Here is a 12,578-nt window from a genome sequence, read left to right on the forward strand (position 1 = left end):
GGACAGAACCTTCGCGATCGTCCCTCTCTTGCTTGCGCGCTCCTTCTTCCAGAAGCTTCACTTTTACCGTTTCGAACGTCGGCAGCGTGTCGCGTGTTTCGATCGCTACGACGAAATTTTCCCACGAATTTGGTAAACTGGATAACAACATGATGCTTTTTAATTCATCATTAATTGTTATGTCCATCTCAGCTAATTTGTCGACTGTTTCAGCAAATTTATTGACATATTGAACAACGTTATCCCCTTCAAGCATTCTCAGCCTTGATAGTTTTTGATATAACTGCACTTTTCTGATCGGGCCACCTGGCAAATGTACATCACACAATTTTTTCCATGCGTCTGCTGCTGTTGTGCATGCCTTTATATGCGTTAACTGCGTTGCTTTTAAATTTAAAAACAAACTTGCCAGGGCCTTTTGATCGAGCATATTCCATCTTTCGGAATCTTCAGAGCCATCTTCTGGCTTTACATATTGGCCACAAACGACTTTCCATAGATCTGCTGTTATAAGCACACTACGCATTAAAATGTATTGAGCGGCAGAATTTTATAAGAGAAACACCGTGTGTTCGCTGCGGAATTTTATTTGCGACTAAACGATGAACGAAAGAAATGACAAAATTATTATACATATTTTCTTATTCCTAATTCGTTAGAGCGGGATAAATCTATGATCGGTAACGAAATACAAAGCGTGCATTGTATACATACAGGGCATATACAGGGCCTCTATTTTCTACACCCTTCCTCAATGCATGCATGTTTACAAATTATATTTAATACAAATTTAGCATTTTTGTAAACAATTCGTGTTTGGTCTTCGGAAGGTTCTTGGTCAAAATATCTGCTATCATTTCAGTTGTACATTTATATTTTAACAAAACTTTCCCTTCCTTTACGACATCTCTAACAAAATGATAACGTATGTCAATATGCTTCGTTTTGGAATGGTTAACAGGATTCTTGGTTAACGCCTGCGCGCTCAGATTATCGCCATATACGACGATCGGGGTGTTGTCATCTCCGCAGCCAATTTCCAAAATTAGCCTTCGCATGACTATCGCCTCCTTAAAAGCCGCTGACAGTGCCATGTACTCCGCCTCAGTACTGCTTAACGCCACGCTTCGCTGCTTTTCTGAACGCCAAGAAATTGGACCACCGGCCAACAAGTAGATGTAGCCAGTGTAAGACTTCCTGTCAAGCCTATCTCCTGCCCAATCCGCATCCACGTATCCACAGAACGATTGACCACATTGCTGATAATGTAATTTCACGTCAACTGTGGACGAGAGATACCTTAGGATGTGCTTTATGCCAGCCATGTGCTCAGCATGCGGATTTTGGTTTCGTTGAGCCAATTTGGACACTGAATGCAGTATGTCCGGTCTTGTTGTCAGAGCTAGCCACATAAGCTCTCCCACCACAGATTGATAGACCGTGGGATCCACCTTTTTGCACTTGTCGCTGGTGCAATCTATCTGGAAACCTGCATCCAGGGGAGTTTTTGCTGACTTGCATAATTCGCTTCCATGGGTTCGCAATAAATCCTTTATATATTGCGAATGTCCCAAAGTAATGGCTCCAAGGTCGCCTTCTCGCTCGATTTCCATTCCCAGGAAATGGCTCAACGGACCCTTGTCAACGCACTCAAACGATTGTGAAATGCTGTTTTTAATTTCCACCAAATCCTCGTGCGATTGGCAAGCTATAAGTATATCGTCAACATATACAAGAATTAGTGAAAGGTTACCTTGTCCGCTCTGTTTGTATAAACATGGCTCGTTGTTGCAGGAGATAAATCCCATATCCACCAAAACGCTATTTAGCTTTTCGTTCCAGGCCCTTCCTGACTGCTTTAAGCCGTATATTGCTTTCCTCAGCACCAATACCTTGTCAGGATTCTTCTCGTCAATATATCCCTCCGGCTGCTTCATGTAAACCGTCTCTCTTAGATCGCTGTTGAGATACGCCGTGCATACATCCATCTGATGAAGATATAGCTTAAGCTCCGCGGCCAGTGCTATCATTAGACGCACACTCTCCAGTCGGCATACCGGCGAAAAAGTTTCCAGGTAATTTACGCCAAACTGCTGGGAGCATCCCTTTGCAACCAGACGAGCTTTGAAACGTTCTATTTGCCCATCCTTATCTCGTTTCACGTTGAAAACCCATTTGCAACCAATTGCTCTCTGATTCTTCGGTAAATCAGCAATCTGCCAAGTTTGATTGGCGACCAGGGAATCATATTCCTTAGCCATAGCTTCGCGCCATTCCATGGCATGCGAACTTTCCACCGCCTCTTTGCAGGTCAAAGGGATCGGAACATTTTCCGAAACAAGAGCGCCCAAGATGTTATATTGTTTCTTTGGACGTCCAGGTTTTCCAGTTCGGACAATCTTGGGGCGACCAGGACCTCTGCGTGCCTCTTCTAGGACCAGCTCTTCATTATCATCAGCACTCTCATACTGATCTATGCTCTCATCCGCGCTGCCAGTATCGACGGATATGTCAGATACGGTTTCATCGACTTCGGCCCCATCTCGCTGGCAGGGCTCGTCGAGTTCCTCCAAGTTGATCAGCACAACATCATCTTTGGATGCCGCAGCATGATGTTCATCAAACAAAACATCCCGTTTCTCGACCAGTTGTCGAGCTGCTGGGTCATACAGCCGATAACCTTTGGCTGCCACAGAGTACCCAACCATTATATACTCCTTGCCTTTGGGTTGAAACTTGCTGCCCTTCCTCGGACCTTTGTCCAGAGCAACTGCAAGAGATCCAAATACTTTTAGATGTTTCACGCAAGGCTTCTTACCAGTCCACGCTTCCATAGGAGTCATACTCTTTACCGCGCTGGTCGGAGATCGGTTACGCAGATAAACCGAAGTGTTGACAGCTTCTGCCCAAAAACTATCTCCTAGCCCCGCCTGGACCAGAAGACATCTTGACATTTCCACTAGCGTCCGATTTGCCCTTTCCGCCACGCCATTTTGCTGCGGCGTATGCGGTATTGTTAGCTGCCTGGCAATCCCATACTTCCTGAGGTATTCATCAAACTGCTTATTGACAAACTCTCCGCCATTGTCACTCCGCAGGCATTTCAGCTGTTTGCCTGTCTGCCGTTCCACCAGATTCTTGAACTCCATGAACTTTGACAGCACCTCGTTCTTCCCACGCAGAAAATAAACAAAAATCCTCCTGGATTTGTCGTCAATGAAAGTAAGAAAATACTTTGAACCTCCCAGAGAAAGTGTTGGGAAAGGTCCACACACATCCGCGTGTATCAGCTCCAAAAGCTCTTTTGCCCCATTACACGTTGTCCTTGGGAATGGTTGAACATGGATCTTGCTAACCATACAAGTTTTGCAGTTAATATTTTCTGGCAAACCAATATTTTCTATGCCGCGCACCATCCCTTTGGAAACGAGTTCTTTCATGCTGGAGAAATTAATGTGTCCGTATCTCTTGTGCAGTAAAATCCCATCAACTGCTGACATGGCGAAACACCCGCTTCGACCACCTTCAAACAAATACAAATTGCCAATCTTTTTGGCTTTCACGATGCATTCTCCATCTTGCACCACCATGGCCTTCTCTAGGTCAAATGTCACCTTGCATCTGTTCTGCACAGCACTGCTCACGGACATGAAATTTCCTGTCATCTTCGGGACGTAGAGAACATTCTTAAGAGTCAACATGCACAGTTCTGTCTGAATCTTGACGTCACCTATACCTTCTGCTTGAAGAAATCCAGCATCGGCCAGTCCGATCTGCTCTGTGTGCTTCTCAAACTTTATGAAAAGCTCCCGTGCACAACACATATGGCTTGTTGCACCGCTATCTAAGCACCACATCGAGTTCTGTAAGTTGTTGACGTCACAAGCATGCAGCAGACTGCTTTGTCGATTCACCAAATTTTTTGGCACCGTGCGATTGCTATCTCCTTCGCTCTCACTCCGACACTGGGACTTAATGTGCCCTTGCTCACCGCACCTAAAGCAAACGATATTTTTTCGTTTCTTTTGCCCATACGTCTTTGTCTGCCAATTTTGCCTCTGTGTTGCAGCGAATGCCTTAGTATTGTCAATTCGCTCTTCTGCTATTCCTTTTCGTTCGCTCTCTTCCTTCAACTTTATGGTCAGAATCTCGAAAGTAGGCAACTGATCTCGTGTTTCCATGGCCACCACGAAATGTTCGAATTGTTCTGGAAGACTCGACAGCAAAACGATAGTTCGTAACTCATCGTTTAGCTCTATTCCAACTCCAGCTAGACCATCCAGAATTTCCACAAACTCGCTTATGTATGTCGACATACTCTGCCCCTGCTCCATCCGTTTGTTGAGGAGCTTCTTGTACAACTGTACCTTTCGTACAGGCCCGCTTGGCTGATGTACGTCCCTCAATTTGTTCCATGCCTCCACAGCAGTCGAGCAATTCTTGATGTAGGCCAACTGAGATGTCTTTACACTCAGTGTTATTGTTGCTAACGCCTTATTGTCCAAATCCACAAAGCTGTGTCCCTCTGGAATGTTCGTTGCTGTTAGCTCTCCTGACGTCACACTCCATAACCCGGAATGCACCAATACAGATCGCATCTGTATTTTCCACGTATCATAGTTTTTCTCCTCTAACTTTTCAATTTGATAAAGAGCACTCATTGTTCTTGATCGTGAGTCACACACCGCTTAATCAAAACTTTATTAAATTCACTAATGCCTGGGCCCATAACCTATTGAGCGGCAGAATTTTATAAGAGAAACACCGTGTGTTCGCTGCGGAATTTTATTTGCGACTAAACGATGAACGAAAGAAATGACAAAATTATTATACATATTTTCTTATTCCTAATTCGTTAGAGCGGGATAAATCTATGATCGGTAACGAAATACAAAGCGTGCATTGTATACATACAGGGCATATACAGGGCCTCTATTTTCTACAAAATGCTCCATACGTCGTAATTGTCGTCGCCTAATTTTTCTATTTGAATTGACACACTCATTTTGTCGAATTCCGCAAATTAGTTTTTATTTATTTCGAGTTTCAACCGGACGCGTGTTAGTCCATTTAATTACTTTGAATTATTCAATTATTATTAATTATTAATTATTAATTATTAATTTTTTATTTTTTAATTATTAATTATTAATTATTATTATTAATTATTAATTATTAATTATTATTATTAATTATTAATTATTAATTATTAATTATTAATTATTAATTATTATTATTAATTATTATTATTATTATTAATTATTAATTATTAATTATTAATTATTAATTATTAATTATTAATTATTAATTATTAATTATTAATTATTAATTATTAATTTTTTTTTTTTTTTTTTTTTTTATTAATTATTATTATTAATTATTAATTATTAATTATTTATTATTATTAATTATTATTATTAATTATTAATTATTAATTATTAATTATTAATTATTAATTATTAATTATTAATTATTAATTATTAATTATTAATTATTAATTATTAATTATTAATTATTAATTATTAATTTATTATTAATTATTAATTATTAATTATTATTTATTAATTATTAATTATTAATTATTAATTATTAATTATTAATTATTATTATTAATTATTAATTATTAATTATTAATTATTAATTATTAATTATTAATTATTAATTATTAATTATTAATTATTAATTATTAATTATTATTAAATTATTAATTATTAATTATTAATTATTAATTATTAATTATTAATTATTTTTTATTATAATTATTAATTATTAATTATTATTATTAATTATTAATTATTAATTATTAATTATTAATTATTAATTAATTATTAATTATTAATTATTAATTATTAATTATTAATTATTAATTATTAATTTAATTATTAATTATTAATTATTAATTATTATTATTAATTATTAATTATTAATTATTAATTATTATTATTATTAATTATTAATTATTAATTATTAATTATTAATTATTAATTATTAATTATTAATTATTAATATTAATATAATTATTATTAATTAATTATTAATTATTAATTATTAATTAATAAATAAATAATAATAACTGTTTGTTTCTATTGGTTACGTCCATTTTACGATAGCGAAACTGTGTATCCAGGAAATTAGAAAGTCACGTTGGAAGCTTGCCAGGCCTCGCTAGACCCAAAAATGACCTTAGGTCATACAGATACAGGGTCGGTTTTTGCACCCCCATTGGTAACAATAAATCCCAGATATTCAGCACTTTGCTTACAAAAGTGCGTTTTTTCGTTGGACACTTTCATGTTGGCATCACAAGGGCTTTTTAAAACCCAGTCTATGTGCCTAGCATGGTCATTTTCATTTTCAGAAAAAATTATGACATCATCTACGTAAACGTAGCATGATTAGCCGATTTGTTCTCGTAAGACGTCGCACAGTGGCGCATTAGATACATTTGCTTAATTTAATTTAAAATTTGATGACAACGGATCGTTGCGATCGCATTCGACAGGTAATAGTTCAAAAGGGTTGAATCCAAAAAATAATTCAAATCGGTTTCTTGATGCACGAAGTGCGCACACCGAAGAATCATTGTCTTCTTATATCACACGTCGCACGCTGAATACTCTAATGAAAACTATTCTAATATAAAATCATATTTGAAAATTATTATGCATTATTAGGTACATAGATTGTGCTATTATTATTTCTATGTTGAATTTAAATAATTGTTATGTTAAGGCAATGCAAAACTAGAGTTTTTAAGTGGTGGCAATTTATAAAAAATAATATAGATTTAAAGTCTAAGAACTTTTAAAATGAAGGGCACATTTTGTCATTTTTACAATGCATGTGCATACGTGTGCACCAATACAGTGGTCAGCTGTCGCTGTATGCGTACAAAAGAGCTGCTGGCTCTAGAGCTCTCCGCTCTCTGGCTTTTGAACAAAATTTCGAAAGAGCCTGAAGCCACCACGAAAAAATCGTGTGCAAAAAAAATCGTATGGCGTTACGCATCTTGTTATTCTAATGTCTTTGATACGACCGTAGCTCGCCCTCCAACTGAAGTGTGTGCTATCGGATCCCAAGTAGCTAAAGAGTAAAAAGAAGTAAACCTGGATCACCGGGAAGGATGCAGGTCAACATTTTAATGTAAGACAAGATTAAGAAAAAAATATGTAGAAAATTTTTTAAACAAAATATTAAGAATCTTGAATATAAAAACAAGAGAGAACGCTATAGTCGAGTTCCCCGACTATCTGATACCCGTTACTCAGCTAGTGGAAGGGAGAAGGAGAGTTTTAAACACAGTTTTTGGCGGTTTGTAGGTGTTATAGTGGGCGTGGCAGAAAGTTTTTTGGGAAATCGATAGAAATTTACAAGACTAATACAAAAATGAAAAACTATCAAAACATTTTTCAAAAGTGTGGGCGTAGCAGCTTTGGGCGGTTTGTGGGCGTGGCAAAAAGTTTTTTGGTAAATCCATAGAAAATTACAAGACTAATACAAAAATGAAAAAATGTCAAAACATTTTTCAAATGTGTGGGCGTGGCAGTATTGGGCGGTTTGTGGGCGTTAGAGTGGGCGTGGCAACATGAATCGACAAACTTGCGCTGCGTCTATGTCTCTGAAGTCTGTATGCTTAATCTCAACTTTCTGTTCCTGAGATCACAGCGTTCATACGGACGGACAGACAGACGGACAGACGGACAGACGGACAGACGGACAGACGGACAGACGGACATGGTCATATCGACTCGGCTATTGGCCCTGATCAAGAATATATATACTTTATATGGTCGGAAACGCTTCCTTCTGCCTGTTACATACTTTTCAACGAATATAGTATACCCTTTTACTCTACGAGTAACGGGTATAATAAAAGAGAAAAAAACATAATTTTTTCCAAACTTACAACACAAAAATTTGCGTAGAATTCATTAGCATAAGAAAATAAATAAGCTAATGTTCCTTCCTCAATGATAATAATAATAAGTGAATGTTAATAAGTGAAAGTGAACTCTGACATAAAGTGAATTAAAAGAATCATTTAAAGAAATTTTTTATTTTGTTTTGTGAAGAGTATAAATTTATTATGTCAAACCCTAATAACCTAGTTAGAACCGCGTCTTAAACGCGCAACCATCTCCATCCAACTCGAGTAGTCCAGGTCAACGTAATACACTAGACATGAATGAGCTTAAAAACTGGATAACCAGCATAGTGGCAGAAACATTGCACAATCAGACTCCCGCGTTCGCCAGGTCAATGAATCCACCTGCAAATTTCTTGACGCGACTGACGAAACGATTAGACCGGACTTGAGACAAATATTTCGGTATCCTGCATACCATTAGAAATAAAGTAATAGGTGACTCAGACGCGGTACTAGAATTTTATAATGTGTCGTTGGATTGGTCCTCCATATCCAGAGGAGACTTACCTAAGCTTCTGGGTATTAAAGAACCACAAGATTTGCCCCAAGCACTACACTTGTGTCTGAAGCTTGAGCACCAAAATTTTAGAACAGCTCATGCCAACCATAGAAATCAAGATTTTAGACTCGCACAAGGTTTATCGGTATCTTTACCAAGAAACAAGAACAATTATAATGACGTTCCAGTGGTACGACAACAACCACATCTATACCAACAATTCTTTAATCAAAGTCCACTACGACAACAATACCAATCACCGTATCAACAATTTATACCACAGTCACTCCAAGAGACATAGCTGTCAATATTCGACTCCCATTAAGAGACCTTGTCTTTTATTTCGGCGTTCCCAGTACGTGGTGATGGACAACGAAAAAGCTCTCAATTCAGCCTCAATCATTTTTATGCTCAAAGATTAGCTTAACATTGAAGTTTTCCGAGTACCACCCTATAAGAGTACTGTCAATGGACAAATCGTGAGATTTCATTCTACACTCTCAGAAATAATGAGGTCTATTAAGAAGGATGGAGTTATAAGAATTTTGAAGAACTGTTAGATAGAGCTGTGAAAGAGTATAATTACTCGATCCATTCGGTCACAGGAAAATAACCACTGGAGATTTTCTTTGGTAAAAAAATCCAGGCTGGACAATATAGACAGATTAAGACAAAAACAAAATCAGGACCTACAATACCACAACAATAAACGAAAACCCATTAAAACATAACAGAGACAGGCAGCATAACGAAGACACACTAAACTAGCTGAACACATAGAAAAGAGCCCAGAAACTACGGACAACTACCATATCCTGAACCACGAAATGAATCAAACTTTCTCCACTTTCTACCCCATTAACTCCCTCTTCCATAACAGTAGACCCTTTAGAGCCATTAATTTACTGGGCACCGCATGGAAATAGGTGGCAGGTACACCAGATCATGACGACTTTACATCCTTAGAAAGCAACGTTAACGAGATAATAGATAACAATAATAAACAGGTAGTAATCAATATCAATAATGTTTGTTCGCCCCACCAAATTTATGATTTGTGTGATTGCCCGACCAAAGAGAAGACAGAGTTTTAGATTTGAACCACCTTTATTCAATGACTTGATAAAAAGAATCCTGTGACCCTCGCCTTCGGACGAGCGTTGCCGCTCCTTCTTCGTTCTTCTTCGCTGGTCCTGCGTCGCTCTCGACGGCGTATCCGTGCCGGCTCGACTGGACTTAGGATGTTATGGGGCAGGGTGTATCGTCCGTAAGATCAGCTAGAACTTCTCCCCGAACCACCTTTGTCGACAAAAGACTCCACCGTCCCTTTACTGACCACGCTAGGTCATGGTGTTTGCTTGTCTTTCGCTTGAGGAGATCCTCTCTCTGGATGCCGCTTCGACGCTCGCTTGTACTTTAACTTGTTCCGGGTCTTGTTTCGCGTACTTCACTTGTTCACTATTCCGCTGTACTTTCACTGATCGACTATAATACTCTCCGGGTACTTTCTTCACTAACTGTCCGTCTGTATGGCACTTTCTTCACTGACTGTCCAAGCTGCGCCTGCGCCATGTCTTTTATAGGCCGCGGGAATCCCGTTATTTCCCTTTTTGCGCACGGCTTACTCGGATACAAGGTCCAACTCATGTCCCGTTGGTTCACGATCGAGTTATCGATATTGGCGACCGGCGTTGACACTTCCTGTTCCTACCGATCGTGCCACGTCGTGCGGATTGCAAGATCGAGTTATCGATATTGGCGACCGGCGTTGCCACTGTTCCTATCGAAAATCATTGTAAATCCAGTATTTTTTTATCGTTCCCTATCGATCTCACTATCGATCGACCGCTATTATCGTAGAGCCCCATCCCGATGTGTTGCAGCTCAATGGAGGTAAGTTTGCGGCTTTTGGCTGCTGCGGATGATTTCGCACCTTTTTTTGATGTGAGCTGTATTGTGCCCATTACCCTCCCCTGTCCCAATCAACATGTTGATTCTCTCGTTTTATGCGTATATTGGGGTGTGTACACCCGTATGTCTACTCCGCGCCGAACCGTTAGGCGGAACCGCTGGCCGCCCAGCTCGAGCAACTTCGCCCAGCGGTCCTTGTGCCGTCTGCCCGCCTGCAGCTCGGCCTCTTCGACCACCCGGTGTGGCCACTCCTTTCGCTCCAGCTCCCTCCACGGTCGCTGTGGCGGCTGGCGAGCTTCTGGGCAAGATTCCTGCCACGCGATCTTCGGTGGTGGTGGCGCGGGCCACACCCACGGACCCTTCTCCGGGTTCTCCGTCGGGCTTTCGTCGTCCGGCTCCGTCCTCCACCCAACCTCCTCCCCACGCGGGCCTCCGCTTCCGCTGGTGCAGGCCACGTCCGCCCATCCCGATTGTGCGGAGGGTCTGCGCAACGTGTGCCTGGTCCACATCCCAGGCCTGCTGCCGCTCGCACCGGCGCCCCTCCTTATCCTGGGGTGGTGGTGTCGGCGTGCGTCGTGGCGGCGGCGTCGGTGGTGCTGACGGCGGTGTCGGTGGTTGCGTCGGTGGCGGTGGTGGATGCGGCTGCGTCGGCGGCCGTGGTGGATGAGGCTGCGTCGGCGGCGGTGGTGGATGCGGCTGCGTCGGCGGCAACGGCGGCTGTGGCTCCCGGTTGTTATTTGCTGCACGTGCTGCCATTCTGCCGACTCGATTTAAAAGACTCTCACTTTTCTCGCCGCGACGAAACCTCGGTTTTCCGTCTGCTCCTTTCTGCCGTTATTCCGTAACGGGAATCTCCTCCGTGTACCTACCCCCACGGAATTCGCAACTGTGTGCGTTAACGGTTTTCCGGCTGTATACCCTCCCTGCCCCGCTCTCGCGATCCAACTGGCCTGTTTGTGTGTGTGTGTGTGTGTTTGTTTTCGAGTGACTTTTGTGACTTCCGACTTTTTGATACCCTGTATTGTCTTCCCCCTTCTTTACTAAAGGGTTTTATTATTGTATTTCGCACTCGGTGTCCTCTGGCCCGCCGGCGCCCGCGCTTCCTGGCTTTAAGTCGCTAATATGAGCCGTTTTCGTTTTTTTGGTTGTCGCGTGCTCCAATACACAAATTACTGGTGACGTGAATTTCTTTATTTTGAACGGCCCGTCGAACCTTGGCCCACACTGTTTCTCCCACCTTGGGAGATCTCCTTCGGAGATTATAGAGGCGAGCCTAATCCTGCGCTGCCTTCTCCATATTCCTCCGCACCAGTTCGAAAAACTCCTTTATTTTTTCCGCATTTTCTGCCGGCGTCTGGGTACACCTTCCTGTTCCGGCTGTCTGTTCGTCAAACAATGCGTTCGGCAGCCTTGGTTCTCTTCCCTGAGTTATAAATGCCGGCGAGTATCCGGTGGTCTCCGCCACACTCGTGTTTACCGATAGCTGCACCTCCGACCATTTCTTGGGGAGTATATGGAGCCGTGAGCTGGTGTCTCACACCTGCTCCAAAAACCTCTTGAACGCCCTGCTCGTGAATTGGACTTCGTTGTCCGTGATTATAACTTTTGGCACCTCGTATCTGGCCACTATTCGCTCTCGCACAGCCTTTCGTAGCGTCTCGGTGGTTGCCTTACGTATGGGAACGATCTCGGTCCACTCGGAGAACCTGTCCACCAGGTCCAGCAGCATCGAATTCCCGTGCTTCGACCTCGGGAAGGGGCCCACAAAATCCGCACACACGGTGGCCCATGGTTCTTCCGGCACCTGGGTCAGCATTTTCCCGGCTGCTTGCAGCTGGGAATCGGGATGGGGCGCTACGATAATAGCGGTCGATCGATAGTGAGATCGATAGGCACGACATCGGAATATCGACAGGAACATGAAGTGGCAACGCCGGTCGCCAATATCGATAGCTCGACCGCGCAATCGGCGACGGGACAACATCGATGAGAATAGAAAGTGGCAACGCCGATCGCCTACATCGATAACTCGATCGTAGTGAGTATCGGTGGAGTTGCCAGAGATGACAGTCAATGAGAAGTGCGCGGAGAGCCCTACAGCCACACAGTCGATCGGGAAAAGTACGCGGAGTACACGGACATTCAATCAGAAAATACGCGGAGTGCCACACGGGACAGCCGATCCGGAACAGTGCGTGGAGGGCTACACAGTGACGCGAACAAGTGAAAGTACAAGTGCGT

The 12,578-nt window shown here is 41.7% G+C and overlaps 2 protein-coding genes across 2 annotated transcripts; both read right to left on the reverse strand.

Moving 5' to 3' along the window:
* Positions 1–10,430: 10,430 nt before the first annotated feature.
* Positions 10,431–11,093, reverse strand: LOC122756588 (WAS/WASL-interacting protein family member 3-like). The gene has a single exon (XM_044006681.1). It carries the CDS (start codon positions 11,091–11,093, stop codon positions 10,431–10,433), a length of 663 nt encoding a protein of 220 aa, XP_043862616.1.
* Positions 11,094–11,610: 517 nt separating this feature from the next.
* LOC122756589 lies at positions 11,611–12,321 on the reverse strand. The gene is made up of 2 exons (XM_044006682.1): positions 11,878–12,321; positions 11,611–11,838 (listed from the first exon to the last, which is right to left on the reverse strand). The coding sequence occupies exons 1-2, from the start codon at positions 12,319–12,321 to the stop codon at positions 11,611–11,613; spliced, it is 672 nt and encodes a 223-aa protein (XP_043862617.1).
* Between the last annotated feature and the right edge of the window lie 257 nt (positions 12,322–12,578).

The sequence above is a fragment of the Drosophila santomea genome, unplaced genomic scaffold (genome assembly GCF_016746245.2).
Source record: "Drosophila santomea strain STO CAGO 1482 unplaced genomic scaffold, Prin_Dsan_1.1 Segkk52_quiver_pilon_scaf, whole genome shotgun sequence".
Taxonomy (NCBI): domain Eukaryota; kingdom Metazoa; phylum Arthropoda; class Insecta; order Diptera; family Drosophilidae; genus Drosophila; species Drosophila santomea.

What these genes read in the sequence shown, in the direction of transcription:
- LOC122756588 (XM_044006681.1), bottom strand. Translation starts at nt 11,093, where the DNA reads ATGGCAGCACGTGCAGCAAATAACAACCGGGAGCCACAGCCGCCGTTG.
- LOC122756589 (XM_044006682.1), bottom strand. Translation starts at nt 12,321, where the DNA reads ATGTTGTCCCGTCGCCGATTGCGCGGTCGAGCTATCGATATTGGCGAC. An exon ending in TCAAGAGGTTTTTGGAGCAG is followed by an intron (nt 11,839 to 11,877) that starts GTGTGAGACACC and finishes ATACTCCCCAAG; the next exon opens with AAATGGTCGGAGGTGCAGCT.